General features: G+C 40.8%; 1 protein-coding gene across 5 annotated transcripts in view; it reads left to right on the forward strand.

Moving 5' to 3' along the window:
* The window catches only part of sez6b (seizure related 6 homolog b), a 270,502-nt gene that overhangs the window by 71,080 nt on the left and 182,831 nt on the right, over positions 1 to 16,591 (forward strand). For 4 of the 5 annotated variants that reach the window (XR_005072165.1, XR_005072166.1, XM_037084349.1 and 1 more), the window contains exons 2-3: positions 4,167 to 4,754; positions 9,550 to 9,683. Coding sequence is in view for 3 of the 5 variants with exons in the window: in XM_037084349.1 (XP_036940244.1) it covers positions 4,167 to 4,754; positions 9,550 to 9,683 (722 nt within the window). In the remaining 2 variants the exon portion in view is untranslated. The remainder of the gene's footprint in view (positions 1 to 4,166; positions 4,755 to 9,549; positions 9,684 to 16,591) is intronic. The other variant, XM_037084365.1, reaches the window with a different exon arrangement.

Raw genomic sequence — 16,591 nt, forward strand, 5'->3', positions numbered from 1 at the left:
GTGAAGTAAAACTCACATTTCAAGAGAGATAAATAAATGACAGTTTGTGAAAGCTACTGTTTGAAATTTGATGCCCCCCCTTTTTAAAGTGAAGAAACAGCATTGTTTGGCAGCACGTAATTGTATTTACACTCATAATGTGCATGTGCGTGTACAGCTCCTGTGGCATGTAATGCAAATAAACAATAACATATAGGTTATTGCATAAAGCTATGATGAGCGGTTTCATCAAAGGAAAATTTTTCAGCTCTGCACCACTGCAAATGCTTTCAAGTCCCCTGGTTCACTTTGTGATAGTTAGTTTATGGTAGTTTGATCAATTTTAAACCAAAAATACAATGGAGACTGAAATTAAGAGTTCCTTTAGATGGTTCCTTTTTTGAATAATTGCTGTAGGTGCTCCTATGTCAAAATCTGTTTATTTATTTTTTTTCTTATTCCAGTTGATTTAATGCTGACATGGTACATATTCCTCAAAGCAAAATACTGAAGCTGCCACATGAGTGGCTGACAACATTAAAAGGTTCTATTCCCACCCTACCATAGTGCCCCACTTTTCATAATATGTCATCTTCAAACACTTTAGTCCTTGAAGAAACCACAAATTTGACATTTTCATGAAATTCCATCACTGTTTAGCTGTGAGACCAGTCTGAAAATCAGGAAGGATGCAATATAATGACATATAAATAAATAACTTACATACAAGAGCCTGACTGTTTGATCTTTTCATGCTAATACAAATTTTAGGGAAAACAATTAAAGGCCCCATATCATAAAAAACACATTTTCTCTGGTCTGTACATATATAAGCTGGTCCTCTCTGAGCCTGCCAACTTCCAGAATGAGGAAAACAAGTGATTCCTGCATGGTCTCTGCAGCCCACCCACTGGTAACACGGTGCTCCTACAGGCTTTTCTGATTCTACTCCTTTCGTTACATAACGAAAGGAGTCATTATCAGAGGCCGACCTCCTCTGCACGGTGACAGGTGATATCTGAGAGGAGGGCGTTCATCCCTGAGGTGAAGTTCGGTGTGTCCAGCAGTGAGACAGCAGTGTTTCACAATGTCGTCGCTCAATGCTAGACATGCAAATAGCTCTGTTGTTGGTTGTAAAAATCAACATCAGTGCCTATATTCTGTCCCAGCTACAGAGCAACAGAAGAGACAGTAGTTGCGTTTCATATTCTAAGACAACATGCCGGCTACGGTTCGTGTTAGCTTGTGTGTGTGTGCTAATTGCTTCACGTCGGACTGCTTCAGTAACGAGTGTCAGTACAAAGCTGGCTTTGCCTCGACACTGACCCTCGTAAAAGGATCAGTCCCAACCATACCGGACCCAGCAACTGCATCCGAGCCACCGAAAAGTGTAGCCGCTGTATAATAGTATTTATAATTGCCTACAAGTATGGTGAAGTCAGCTGGAAATTGGCTAACTAGTTAGCTCCACTTCGGTCCGCTATGTAATAGAGTTTGAAGCGAGTTTAATGTTAATGATGTTACGATGGGGCTTGGTTGTCATAGTAAAAAGTCTGAAAACATGTGCAGACTGGAGACAGAGACGATGCTAACAGTGTCCAAGAGTTTGGAGACTGAGTTGGAGACAAACACAGCGTATGCTAGCTGTTAGCCATTAGCCATGGTAGTAACTGTAACAACACATACGAACAAAATAACATTATACAGACACACTAACCATTCTGAAACATCCTGCTGCAGCCACAGAGTCTGTACTTCTTCAGGAGCCTCTCCTTCTGGGTCCCATTCTGGGTCAAATTGGTTTGGTTGAATGAAAAAATCTCTGCAGCCATAGCGATACATATTTACATCCACCGTAAATATTAGCGCATGCTACTGCTAATGCAAGGGGCATCCTCTCCCTGAGAGTGATGTAGCAGGCAGGGCTCTCCAAGTAGGCATAGACAGACGGAGCTCATTAGCATTTAAAGGTGCAGGCACAGAAACAGACTGCTCTGAATAGAGCTCTGTAGAGCGACTTTTAGACAGCTGAAATTCAGGACCATGATGAGTTTGGGGCAATGCATATCGAATACAGAGCTGTTGGACCTCTGACAGCTGTGTGAAATTGATGAAAAACAGTATAATCAGGGACCTTTAAACTATTTGAGATCTGGAAAAACATGTTGAGAATTTCTAAGCTTCCATAGACCCCTTTTGTACATGGATTATGTATTGATGTTGCATGAATATGTTGTGCTTTCCCACCTCACCTCACTACAACAGTGTTGGAAATAATCAGGTTGGAGAACTTTTTACTGCACAAAATTTTTGGTGCTGCCAACTACTTTTACTATGACGCAAACATGTCAATATAGCCCTGCTATCCCTCTTCTCTCTCTATCTCTCTCTTGCTCTGTCTCTCTCCATCTCTCTCTTGCTCTCTCTTTCTTTGAAGCTTTTTCTTTCTGTGCATGAAATCAGCACATGATCAAAATAGATAATTGAAAATATGCTTAAGTAGTTCTCTTAAATACAAATTAAATGGTCTAACTGGACCAAGTCACCACCAACATTATCTTGTTCATATTCATCTGTAGATCTATGTGACATGTTACTTTATATGTTTCTTTCTGGGTTGAATTTACATTTAAGTTGATGAAAGTTGGATCATCAAAACTTTTTTAGAAAGTCATTCATATAATTGCGGTGAAGGTACAAGTTCCATTGAGTTCCGTTGTTTTGTTGGTTTGCATGTAAGCTAATTTATTTTCCTTGAACAGTTTGATTGAATAATTGAATGCTTGCCTGTCCTAACAGCAATAACAGGATGGATTTCAAGCTGTTCATGATCATTTTGACTGAAAATGTATTATATTTCTGACCTAAGGCTAAACTATTAGGATTTCAAAAGAGAAATGTGGAAAATCGAGTTTGAAAATAACAATACTTGTTTCCCATCCACTACTATCTTATCTAACCAAAACCATTACAGTTAAGATTCTGCTCTACAACAGTATATTTATAACAGCCACAAACCTTTATCTGTTCGAAATAAAACCATGAGTGAAACCTGTTACAAAGGAGAGGACACAGGCAGTTCCTCTCTGACATTTTTAACCAACTATTTTTGTGTGGACAAAACAAAAGACAACTTTGTACTCCTGCAAGAGCCTGGTGCTCATGGCATAATCATTGAATTATCCACTCTAGAGAACATGCACATAACTGTGTATTGCTTTGGATACGTGAAGTATTTCCACAAAAGAGATAGAACAACACACTGGCTCTGTTCCTTTCAGATGGCTGCCATACAGGCATATACTGGTATGCCTTTAAACTAACCCAGTACACACTCAAATCCAGACGATTTAAAGATATGAAGGTAACGAGATGTGTCAGTATAATACACAGTGGGTAAAGAAGGATGAACTCTTGTTCCTAGACATGCACTTGTTTGTTTAAACCTTTAAGTGGTCCGACTACATATCAAAATCATCAAGGAAAAGTCTCATGTATTATTTCCATCATCGACCTTGATCATACAACAAGCAAATCCATTGGCCCTGTTGGAATTTTTTTTTCTGTTATGGGAGAAAGCCTAACACTGGCCTTCATAGATTTTGTGTGATGGAACCCACAAGATTTTGTGAAGGAACTGAAACTGAAATATCCTGTAACACAAAACAGTAGATGGGAAGGTGAATATTCACCATTTGATTTTTTTACATTTTAGTTTTGACTTTAACATGTGTCACTAATATTATGACACTTGACACATGATAATGTGTGTGATATAGTTTTCTATAAAAAAGTATAAATTTATAATTATTGCCAAATTAATAAAGACAAAAAATAAAAGAAAATCATTTCTGTTTTGATTTCGAGTAAAAAAGTGGTGTGATAAATCTGTGAGTTACTGGTAGAAAAAGGTTGCTTGCACTCTTGATGTTTTTTGGCTTGAAAGCATCTTGGGCTGTGTTGGCGGGATGTGTTATATCACCGGCTGGTTGCTTGCTGTAGCACCTTGCTCCATCATGAACCAATTGAAAATGGGATTGGCAGTGTGTTAAATGGCTGTGATGGAGCCAGAGCAGAGAAGTGAAGCCAGAAACCTCTACTCCTACACAGCCAAGCGATGATTGAGCCTCTGGTATGAATCAGTGTTCCATCCAACCACATCTAATATTCTCTTTCATCTCTTTCAGCCTCTGACTCTGAGGATGATCTTTCTTTCACCCCAGGGGGCCCTCTGGAGAGCAGGGCCAGCCTATACCACACCATCCAGGACACAGGCAGGAGGTTCCCCATGGTCACCACTGCCCCACCTGTCCATGTCCCAAACCACCAGCACCTCTACAGGAATCTCCTCCAACACCCGGCCACGCCCAGGCCTCCCACTCAGCCGAAATACTTCGAAGACAGTGGGGGATCCAGCTCCCACCCCAGCGCTCAGCCCACATTCCCCACCTCACCAACCAGGACTCCACTGGATAACGGAGATAAAAGGGCTTCACATGAGAGCGCTGAAAGCTCCAACATGCAAACAACCCTTGTAATGCATGCATTAGCTCCCACTTCTCTTTCTAACAGCCCTGTTCCAGTCACCGGTGCAGTATTAAAAGGTCCGGAACATGCCGCCATCATCCCCTCTGCTGCTCCCGTGCTGAGGGAGAAAGATGACGTGAGGCCAGGTCAGCCTGTCCTCAAGCAGAATGTAGAACCCAGCAGCAATGAAGAGGAGACAACCACCACCATCACCACCACCACCACCATCACCACAATGCTGAGTCCAGGTGAACAAAGTCTCACTATGCTTTTTGTTTATTGACCTTGACCGTAAAATGAAAAAGCATTTCTGCTAATGCATTTTAATTTTCAAATTGAATTTTGGTAACTATTTGCTGGGGTACCTTTGGAAAATTAAATCTTGAATGTAATTTTCTTTATGATTTCAATTGAGTTACAAAATGAGCAGTCTTGAAGAAGAAAATGAAAATGCAATTTGGATGATTTATAACTCATTTTATTTATGAGTCAAAAAATGCAGCTATATTCTGAAAATGAAAAAAGCATTTCTGTTAATGCATTTTAATTTGAATTATGGAACAGATTCACTTCCATAGTGGAATGACTTGCCTTTATTGATTTTTGATTTTTTAAGCCATATTAGCCATATTATCTTCTTTTATTCCGTTATTTCCACCAAGATTCAAATCATGTATTATTTCCAAGGTTCACTTATCTCAGTTAATTACAGAATTGAGCTGGCTGTTTTTTGAGAATGTCTATGTTTTGAGCTGGATTTAAGATTGCTCTCATGACTTTAATGTGCCTTAATAGTGTACGCCTGTTGAGTAGAACTAACTATGACTAAACTGATCCACGTGTGTACACGTGGAATACCCCTTTAGTAAGTAGTTGTCTGCCAATTTGTTTGCAGCTAAGTAAAACATTTCCAACATCTACACCCCTTGCCTCGATCAAATACATTAAAAAAAAAAAAAAAGAACATGCTGTGGTGCTGAATTTACAGTGTTGGCCATTACAAATGATCACATTTCATGTTGTAATCATTTTTTTTTTCTGGGAATCTAGTCCTTAATTTTAGACTGAAGCTGTTTTTAGGCTAAACTCAGATTGGTGGATGTATCACAGTGAAATCCAGAATCACTGTTTTGAATCGACCACTAAAGATTTCACAACATTTCTTTCACAATTGCCATCTTTCATATGGGACGGCTATCATTCCTATGGGCTCCCCCCTGCTAGGCTTTGAGGACACTGTCTTTCAAGCCAAAAACATAGTGGCCTCTCTGCGTTCCTCACATGAAGTAAATGCGGCAGTAAGCTCCTGCAGCATACTCTGCAAATTCTGCCAATGTCGTATACACTCTGGGTATGTCTTACTACACAAAATCTGCATACTATGCATTGAAACACACTACTTACTCAACTTGATGTTCTATTTAGTATGGATAGCATGTAACAGTAGTATAAGTAAGCAAATTCAAACACATCCACAGACTTTCGATACTCCAGGGAAGAAAGACTAATAAAGGTAAGCTGAAACTAAGCAGTGCAATCAGTAGCCGCTTTTAGACAGGGCAGCAAACCACCAATTTGGCCGTCTCTTTTGTGGCCCAGTCCGCAGATTTAGACAGAGGCCGGCAAATTGGGGGTCTGTTTTGGTCCGCCAATTTGCCGCCTCGGAGGGTACACTTATTTTCGCCTCGACCGCTATCCAAATCTGAGGCATCAATGTGGCGGCCTCTACGTGAGATGGGCAGAGGTGTTGATGACCTGCACTGTTGTGCGACCCACAGCCAGGAAGTTTTAAAACCAAGAAACAGCTGATCACAGCAGTCAGTCCATCACTTCACCCATAGACAGTAAGATGAAAAACTGGACAGCCGCAGAGATCCAGGAGATGCAGCGTCTCCTGGATCTCTGTAGTTGTTTGGTTGTGTTAGCTTGTTGTTATAGCTAGTAACGATCACTACTTTCAGATTAAAAGCCCCCCGCTAAGACCCCAGTTCTAAACTCCTATGAGGTGCAATGTAAAGCTCTTATTTTGAAGAAAAATTCGTTGTCACTGTTCACAGCCCAACTTCAAGCTTCACATCATGTCACATGTTTACACCTACCTCAGAGGCGGCTTTTGGAAAAGAAGGAAAATTACACCTCCGTTTTAGACAGACAGGGTGGCACAATGCCGCCCTTACCTTGGAGCAAATGTGCCGCCTTTTCTATCTAAAAAGGGCTAGTAAAAAGGGAAATCACTCAGGAAATATATAAAAGAAAACATGACATGAAGTTTAAAACTACAAAGAAAAAAAACAGGAGACCATTAAACTGAAACTGTAAATTGCATGCACACCAGGTTAGTAACATTGAACCATAACAAATGAACCAAATTAATAATTTTCTAAAGAACAAAACCTATTTGAAAATAGTATAACATTTATTTTATTTGAAAATAATGTTACTTATAAAATACAATTACATTTTCTAAATATTAATCAATTAGAATCCTTCAAAACAAAGATACATCTGAACATTTTTCTGATTTACACCACAGCAGTCCTCTCTCCTTATAGATGTTTTCTTTTACTTTGGAGTGCACCCATACTGTCCTCACACCCTCAGCTAATATCACTAACCCTTAATCAGATGATCCAAACAGTGACCACTGTACCCTGAGATTGTCAGTCATCAAGAGAGTGGATGGAGAAAAGACACATTAGGGGTGTGATTTCTTGTTGGAAACTGCAGGTCAGGAAGCGCAAGATTGAAGCAGCTAGATTAATCTGCTCATCTGTGTGCACGGCAGGAGCAGGTCAAAGCAAAGACAGCCAGAACTGTCCACAAAATCCCAGTGTGGCACAGACGTCCAGCCACAGGGTGAATAACAACACTGTAGTGCAGTAATAATGTTGGAGTGGACCTAAGGTGGACCTTCCTAAGGTGAAGTGCTGAGGGGACACAGAGAGCATGTTCTTCTTTATAAGGAAGCACTTGAGAGAAAGTTTACTTTTTAGCTCAGAGACAGGGAGGGATGAAGGTGGTGGAGCAGAAACCCCAGAAGGCCACCAGGAAATATTCTGTCATCACAGGGCTGGGCTATTCACAAAGGAAGCGGGAGAGGCAGAAACCTTGAAACAAAGTCAGATAGTTTATAAGTGTTTTCATGGCGCTGTCCGTACTTGTACAGGATGTACAATAAAGTTAAACTGATGTATGCAGGTTTGCTTATCTTGGCTTTTCCGATAACCCATTCACATCAGGCACATGCCATGTGATTGCTGTGTGGATATCTGATATGGTTCAGAGAAAACTCATCCTCATGCAAGTATAAATGCAAAGCATGCAGAGCAAACAGCAGCTTGGATGGACCACATTAAGAAGTGGTCTGGCTTACATTGCTCTGGAATCTCAGCAACGGTTCACCATATCCTTCAAAACAAAAATCCAGCCAACAGAGTACAGCTCATCTGACTCCACCTCTTGCTGTTGTCCCAAGTTGCCTGTCAAAAAAACTCCAGAACAGACCTTCCTCTGCAAATGTCTCAGTTGGTGAGACCCCTTTGCTTGCCTCCTCTCCTCATGTCTGAGTTCCTCCCACCTGAGATATGAGCAGAGGAGGCAAGGAAAATTCATGACAAGAAAGGAGTCACAGTAAAGCCAGTTACAAGGCACAAGCTATATTTATTGCCATTTTTTAAATGACAAGGGTTTAAAAACTGTAACGCAACTGTAATGTTTGAGTCCTTTGTGCAACATCTGCTTCGGAGAATTAAGTCTTTATGATGAACTGAGGAGTCTCACAGCCAGGGGAATGAAGCTGCTCCATAGTCTGGTTGTATGCCAGAGGATACTTCTGTATCTTTTGCCAGACTGAAGCAAGGTGAACAGACTCTGTCTGGGTGGGTGTTGTATTTTTGTATCCTTTGGGTTCTCTGCAGACATCTCATATCACTGGTGTCACTGATGCTCTGTAGATGGTACCAATGATGTTCTGGGTAATTTTAATCTGCAGAGATTTCTGTCCTGGGCCATGCCTGATCATGCCAGTTTGTGAAGTTCCCAGTCAGAATGCTTTTTATTGCTCCACTGTAGGATGTAGATCCTCTCCTGTGCTCTTTTAAGCACTGTGGTGATGACCATGATGAACTCTCAACATTGTTTAAACTGCGGTTGATAATGGTAATGATGTCTGCATACTTAACAATAGAGTTACAGTCATGGCTGTACAGTGTGAACAGGACAGGGCTGAGCACATAGCTCTGGGGGGCTCCGGTGTTACGCACTAACATAGAAGAGGTGTGACTACCATCTAAATATGACAATGTGGCACAGCTGCATTGTTTTGTTACCATCCAGTGCTGTATTTTATGATCAGTCAGATGGGCATAACCGTGTCCATTACAACTTAATTTAGTTCACAATGTAGCATAATGTGACATAAGCGATATCAAGGTAAAATGTGACTGAGGGATGTGGCTAGAACAGCTCCTTATGATGAGCTCCTTATCCTACACAGTGGATCTTAAATAACTAATACAACCTGTGAATACACGGGAATATTTTTGGAGTCATGCTCCCACCGTGGTTGTGTATTCCAGTGCCACACCTCTTTTATGTCATGGTTGGATACACTTTTGCATCCTTGCCCATAGCTCCTTAACTGAGCCTCCTCTCTCCTCTCATCTCCAGATGAATCCCTGGATCAGCTACTTGGTGGAGAAAGTTGACATTTTGACTGGAGTACAGTCAAACAAACACATGTTTATCAGTGCCTGTCAACATTACACATATCACCACTGCAACAGCTAAAATCATCTGGTTAAATTAGGGAAAGATCATGGTCATAGTTTTTCCTTACTTACTGGTGAGAGTTCCTGCTGTCCCATAGTTTCAGTGCTGTTTCAGGATACTTTCATTTTTGCCATTACTAAAACTATGATAGAAGTATCAGCCATTGGCAATGCGAGCTTGCACTGACTAGTACATTCATGCAAAATATTTGTAAATTGTTTGTGAATCTGAATACCAATGTTTGTGTATGTTTTCTGATGTTTGTCCCTGCAGTTCCTTGCCATCTGAATCTGACCAAGACTGAAGGATACATAGAGGCTCCTCCTCAGTCAAGCTCTGCTTTTCACTCCACCATCGACTGCAGTTACCTCATCACAGTCTACTTGGGCTATGGAGTGGAGGTCCAGGTAAGAGTCAGACTAGCATCTGTCCGTTTGTCTGTCTATCTGCCTGTCTTTCTAATGGTTTATTTAAAGGGTCACTGTATAATTTTGCAGAGGAAATTCAAACGCAGACTTATAGAATAGTATATTTAGGTTGTTTGGGAACAAAAGATCAGTCAATGGAGATCTTTCTCTTCTGATTAAAATTTCATCCACAAAGCTATATAATGCACCTTTAAATTAACTTAACCAACTTGTTATCTAAAAATGTGTCCCAAAGCCAGCTCTAGTGGTGAGGTTTAATTTTTCTTATTGTTGAAATTCATTGTATCAGTATTTGAATTACTAATTAGTAATTACTACAAAGTGTACTGTATAGGATGCAGTGATGGGAAGGCAGCTGGCTTCCAAGTGTATCCCAGCTGTATTGTTACATGTTGTGTGTTTTTCGCTGGCTTGCTAACATCAGCCACTGGTAAGCCTCCATTAAGGAATGAGATAAGCTGTTTTAGTTCAGAGTTGGAGAATTAGTTTAGCAAGTGGCTTTACTGTGTGGATGGGCTTTCTACAGCGGTATGTGCAGTCAGAAGTGATACTTTAGTCATTAATGGGAAGTAAATACCTCCACTGTTACAAGTGTTACTGCTCGTTAAATCACATTATCTTCCACCAAACAACAAATTATTTTGTACTTCGTGGCCATTCAGAGCCCTTTCCAGATTTAAAAGAGTAAGTGGATGCTCAACTCAGTTTTTAAGTTATGCACAGACACTTCATATGCTTGTAATTGATTCTATTCCAATTGTAGTGTAATTGGCAGTGGCAGTTATTTGCTTTTACCTGAGTCTGTACTCAAGTCAGTGGTTTCCAAGAAATAATTTGTGACAGGCTACAAAAACAGTGTGATTTGAATCTAATACAGGACCATGTGGTGTCTATCTATCTATCTATCTATCTATGGGCTTTCAGCTGATAAAAACAATTTTAGTAGTTATTTACAAGCTTATTAGTGGGAAGATGGAATTGGCTAAAAGTAAACTTGCCTCAGGCGAATTCACCCTTAAGGAAAACAATGCAGGCGCACGGGGGTCGGGTTCGGGCAAACAATTCGTGCTGGTGTGTCGGGCTGCGTCAAGTTCAGGCTTAAAAACCCGTGGGCCGTGTTGGGTCAGGTTGTAATTTTCAGGCCCATTGAGAACTCTAATCTGGTGGTAGGACTTCGAAGTGCGGGTATCAATACTTCAGAGCAGTGTGACATGATGGGAAGCCAAATGAGACTGCTTGGCCCTCTAAAGAATACATTCTCAACAACCTGGCTGCAACCTGATCCAAACAGTGTTGGCTACTGGGCCTAACTGATACTATTGGTGTTCATGCATCATGAGCTAACCAGGGATTGTGCTTAAGTTTGAAGTATAATTAAATGACTGAATTAATCATTTCCAGCAAAATTTCCATCCATCCTTTGTCTGTACCCGCTTTGTCCCTTTTATGGGGTAGCGGGGGTTTTTGCTGGAGCCAATCTGAGCTGTCTCTCAGCAAGTCACCAGCTCATTGCAGGGTCCTCACTGATGGCAGGGGCTGCCATGCAAGGTGCCAGCATCAGGAGCAATTTGGGGTTCAGGATCTTGCTCGAGGACACTTTGACATGCAGCTCAGCTCAGCCCGAGAGCCAGGATTTGAACCAGCAACCTTCCAATCACTAGCCAACCTGCTCTATCCGCTGACCTACAGCTGCCCCTCCAGCAAAATGTGCTTTCATCACAATGAACCTATATGTTACTTAAGGTGAGATGTGAAATCTTGGAGCCTCCTGATTACATACCCTGTGATTTTTAAATGAAAGAGATGTCTTGTGTACACAAGGTTCACAGATTCATGATTCATGATTTAAGATATGGGATAACAATGTAGCCTCATCCAAATATGACCATTCATACAATTAAAACTACATTTTATGGCAGAGTACTGAGGATGACTTAAGGAGTCTCACAATTTAGGGAAAGAAGCTGTCTTTAGTGTGATGGGACGGCAGTAAAAATAAGTTCATTTTGTTTCTGCCACATCATCTGTTTTCCACATGGCCCACCTGAATCAACATGCATAAAAGTTATTGTAGTAGCTTTAAACTGTGTTCCAAAACAAGTGTGAATATCAGTGTCCAACGCTTAAGTTGTCAGCTGATTGATTCATCCTTTAATCTGCCAACAATGTTCTGGACATTGTTGAGTTGTTGTTGATTCTCTTCTTGCAGTATTGACAAAAATCATTGCCATCTGACAATATATGAGACATAGAGGTTGTAATGGATACACACAACATGTTTACTGTTGGCTCATTTAAAAACACTTTCAATTTAGTAGCTTTAGAGCTGCAGTCTTAATTTTTTTTATGTGGCAGCAACCATCACTCACCACAGAGCACTTGGCAGCACCAAGCCGACAATTTCCTATGGAAACACTTAATGGCTAAATTTAACTCATCAATAACTCAAAAAATTAAAAGACACTGAAGATATGAGCGAAGGAAAACTGGTTTTGACATCTTTTTGCAAAAAATCTGACATACCATGTGTAGTTTGTTAATGTACTTACAGAGAAATCCCATGTACTAGCAGACACTGGCCATGGAAATATATTGTAGATGTCCAGTGTCACCTATACAAATGTGTTTGGCCTGTAGACAATGGCAGAGGCTCCAAATGATTACAGACACTCTATCCACTCTAAGGCATTCAGTGTTGTTTTGAAGCATCTGACCTTTTTGGGGAGGCTTATGTGATGATATAAGTAGCGCCCTTGTCTCTACCTGAAAACCCCCTCATCCACATGATAACTCCAAGAGCTTTGCTTCCTGCTGCTCATAAAATATACAATGGCCATTACGCTACTGACCTTCCAGATGTCTGGCCTAATATATTTAGGATAAAAAATGAATATGTGGTTGCAAATCATTGTCAATGATGTCTCTCAGCTGCTTCCTGTCGCTGATGCAGAGAGGAAGCAAAAGGAGATTAAGGGAAAGGGAGGGAGAGAAATGGGTGGTAGATGAGGTTAAATACAAAAGAAAAACATAAAATGACATGATGAGAGTGTGGTTTCTGGGCTCTCTTCCTCAAAGATGTCGGCATGTAGTTTGATGATAAAAGAATTCTGCGGAGGCAAGGCTGGGTGGAATGATAGAGCAATCTTTATTGAAACAGTTCTTCAAGCTAGTGTCCGAATTCAGAGTGTGGCCGCCCTCTGGAGTTCTCAAATCTGTGGCGAAGGTGATGCCAAGTGGCTTCGCCCTCTGCTCTATCAGAAGTCCTATCGAACTCTCGATCTATCAAAATGCCACCCCTAACTTTCTCTTCCTATGCGAGGATTTTTAGAGTCCCTTTTCCAGTACACACCCACTTCTCCTGACACTTTGGTAAATTATCCAATAGACTAAAAAAGGAGTTGACCTGTCATCTAAAAGGTTCAGCCAGTCAATTCAAAACAGTTTTATATATATAGTGCCCTAAATCACAATCACAAGGAAATGAGGAGAAGTAGAACAACGAGCAAAAAGTCTGTATAGGAAGGAGACCAGGATGGGCCCTTGGGTCAAACAAGCACAGGGCTTTAATTCAGGCAACCACTGTTTGTGTCCAGTGTGGAAGTGAAAATCAGTGGGGAATTGTTTTAGCTTAGAAAGGTACATTTGTAACTAAAGTTACAGAAGTAATGATTGTTTTTGAGCCAGACCATAATGCTTTCATAAAGTAGTAGTATATTTGGTGCTAAACACATTTGTGCACCTGTAACAGACAATGTGAACTTGTGGACAAAATTTGAATATGTGCAAATCTGAATGTGAACTTGTGCAATAAATGTTCAATGCATGTCAAATAATTTATCATGAAAATACGTGTGTTCTTTTAAAACACAAACACAAGTACAAGTGCGCGACTTAGCATTTGCTAAACTAACAGCAGCAGAGCGTCTCCTGCTAGCTAACAGGCTAACAATTGTTCAGCGGTGGGTCTCGCTTGCACCATTTTGTCCACCATTTTGTGGACATGTCAGCTGGCAAACTTTGAGCAAACATGACAGTTTATGTTTCTATACTGTAGCTCCTGTCCTAGCAATGAGCAGTTATTACAGTGTCTCCCTTTAGCTTCACCGAAGCTAGCTTTGGCTAGTGTCAAGCTCGTCAAGCCAGCCGTGGTTCACGTTAGCTTGGTCAAATCAGCTGCACGTTGTTTTCTAGCGCCCGAATTTACTAACAGTAATCGAAAATTACGATACTTTTAGAGTAATTATTCCCGGTAATAAACTGAAGGTGACATTTGAGTTTAGAACTGGGTTCTTAGCGGGGGGCTTTTAATATGAAAGTAGCCTCCGTCTGTAGCTTGCTGCTACAACAACAAGTGGACACAACCAAACAGCTACAGAGACCGAGGAGACGCTGCATCTCCCGGATCTCTGCGGCTTTCCAGTTGCTCATCTTGACGTCCACGGATGAGGTGATGAACTAACTGCTGTGATCAGCTGTTTCCTGGTTTTAAAACTCCCCGGCTGTAGGTCACACAACAGTGCAGGTCACTGACACCTCCGCCCATCTCACGCAATTGCCATCAAACTGGCAGAACAAAACAGACTCCCAATTTACTGCCCTCTGTCTAAATCCGCGGACGGCCAAATTGGCGACTTCCTGCCCAGTATAAAAACAGCTAATGTAATTACAATGTTTGTGATATAAAACCATTTTTAAAGGTTGTCCTTGGATGTAAAGAACATAATCTTGGGTTGCGTCTCTGGAACTGGTGATATATCTGAACAAATATTAAACACAACTTCTGTATTGTTGGGGATTTAACTGGATGGATAAGAAGGGGTAAAAGAAGACTTACAGATAATAGAAAAGGTAGAAAGAAAAGGGGGGTTGTTGAAGATTGCAGAAGGTGGGTGAAAAGAAAGGCCATCAGAGAAATGTAAGGAAATAAAGCATAGGTGGAAAAAAGGGCAGAGTGGTAGAAGCAGATGAGGGGAAGAGAGAGAGCAGAAAGATGACTGGAGGACAGCGTGTGGAAGGAAAGATAAGGAAAGCAGAGGAGAAGAGAAGAAGGAGAGGTGATAAGCAGACTTACACCTGAGATAAAATAAATGCAGTCCTCTCTCATCCTCATTTCACATTCATTATTAAAACAACTCCAGTGCTCAGATTATCTGTCCTCTCCTTTTGTTTGTTTACGGACCTCTTTAAATGTGCCTTGGCTGAAATGTTTTATCAGCTCCTCTTAACTAATTTGAAAGGGTTCCCTCCCTGGGTAGACAGACTGTGGAATTCAAACGATGTTGGACGTACATCAGAGTTGTCAGGTGGACCTGGGAGGTCATCGGAGCTTTTAAGCAACTAAAAGGTGGGCTCTTAATGTGTCTTATCAAGAAATCACACTCATTAATCTACTTCAGGCGTCTTTATTAGCCCTGGAGGATCACAGCGGCCTAATTTAATTGTCCTTTATTACAAGATAAGCCAGATTTTACCCTGATGCAGGACTTTGACTTAGAGTTTGGCTCCGTTTATCAGGTAAGAACTCCAAAACCAGCAGCAGGAACAGTACAGCAAAGCTCTTATACCTCCCACTCAGGTGAATTGTGACATTAGAGACAGCATTACAATGTATCTACTGAAACCAACTGGAAGTGAGGGACGGGATTTCATACATTCCAGTCCTTAAGACTGAACAACAGTTGCTATTTGGAACAACCTAGTTTTCTTTTTTGATTTAAGTTACATCAAAACTAAATTCAGCATTAACTTAGATACAGATAACTGTCAAATCTGAATGAGGTTTCACTTCAAATATCAAGTCACTACAAATAAAACAACAAAAGCTGATTAACATCGACACTTAAACTGGTAATGGAAAAACAAAAAGTGACAGTGGAAAAGCCCCATTTGCTATTCCATCACTCCCACCTCAACCTCCTTTCACCTCCTCCAACTACTTTTGAGCTTTTTGAGAGCAGAAAACAGAGCAACAGATAAGAGTCATAACTAACATGGAGGTCATTGGCAGTGGAACATAGATGTAGGCCTAATAAGTCTTTGGAGTCTTTTTTTCTTGAGCATATTAAATTATATAAACAGTGTTGGCGCTTAGGAGACCTTAATGTCTCTTTATTTAACTTCATAGCCAGATATGACAGACTGTCTAGTGTGAGTTCTAGTCAATGAGAAGTACAGAATAGGTCTGCTCTTTAAAAGTGTCATGAGATAACTTTTGTTGTGCATTGGCTATATCAATCACTTGCATGTGTTTCTAAAGATATCACAGCAACTAATTACTGTTGAGCGGCGTAGCACAGTGGATGAATGTTTTTCTTTTTAATGGTTAGTTGCTCCTGACTGCCCAAAGGAATGTGTGTGTTTTTGTCTGCGTCAGTCCTGTTGTAGACTGCAGATGTGTTCAGACTGGTGAATTGCATTTATCAATATGAAGGTAGTTTCTAATTCGAGTAAATTCAAATACTTTCATAACTTCTCAGTCCTGCGGGCCTGAGGTGTGGAAGTCTCTTTGTAAAATCTGCACACAGAATACGTACAAAGCGCTTCCAGCAAAGGAGAATACAGAGTTCATCCCCCAAGCAAGGCAGCCCTGGGGTTAAGCTTTGTTCAATCTCCTCTTCGCCACCTGGCCACGCTACCCAGAAATGTGATGACCCCAGGTGTCACAGTTTTTATCTCAGGACATAATAAGACCTATGCAACATGGAACCAGCACAACATCTGATAGCTGATACATGCACTAGGACTGTGGGAGAACACCATTTCAAACAGATGCTTTTTCACCTTTAGTTAATGAAAATGTCTGCAAGTACAGATATATAATCTCTTATTATAAGGATGAAGATGTTCATTAAGAATCATGAGGTGTTGGTTGTCCCAGCAGCATCCTA

Source organism: Acanthopagrus latus, chromosome 2, assembly GCF_904848185.1.
Source record: "Acanthopagrus latus isolate v.2019 chromosome 2, fAcaLat1.1, whole genome shotgun sequence".
NCBI lineage: Eukaryota > Metazoa > Chordata > Actinopteri > Spariformes > Sparidae > Acanthopagrus > Acanthopagrus latus.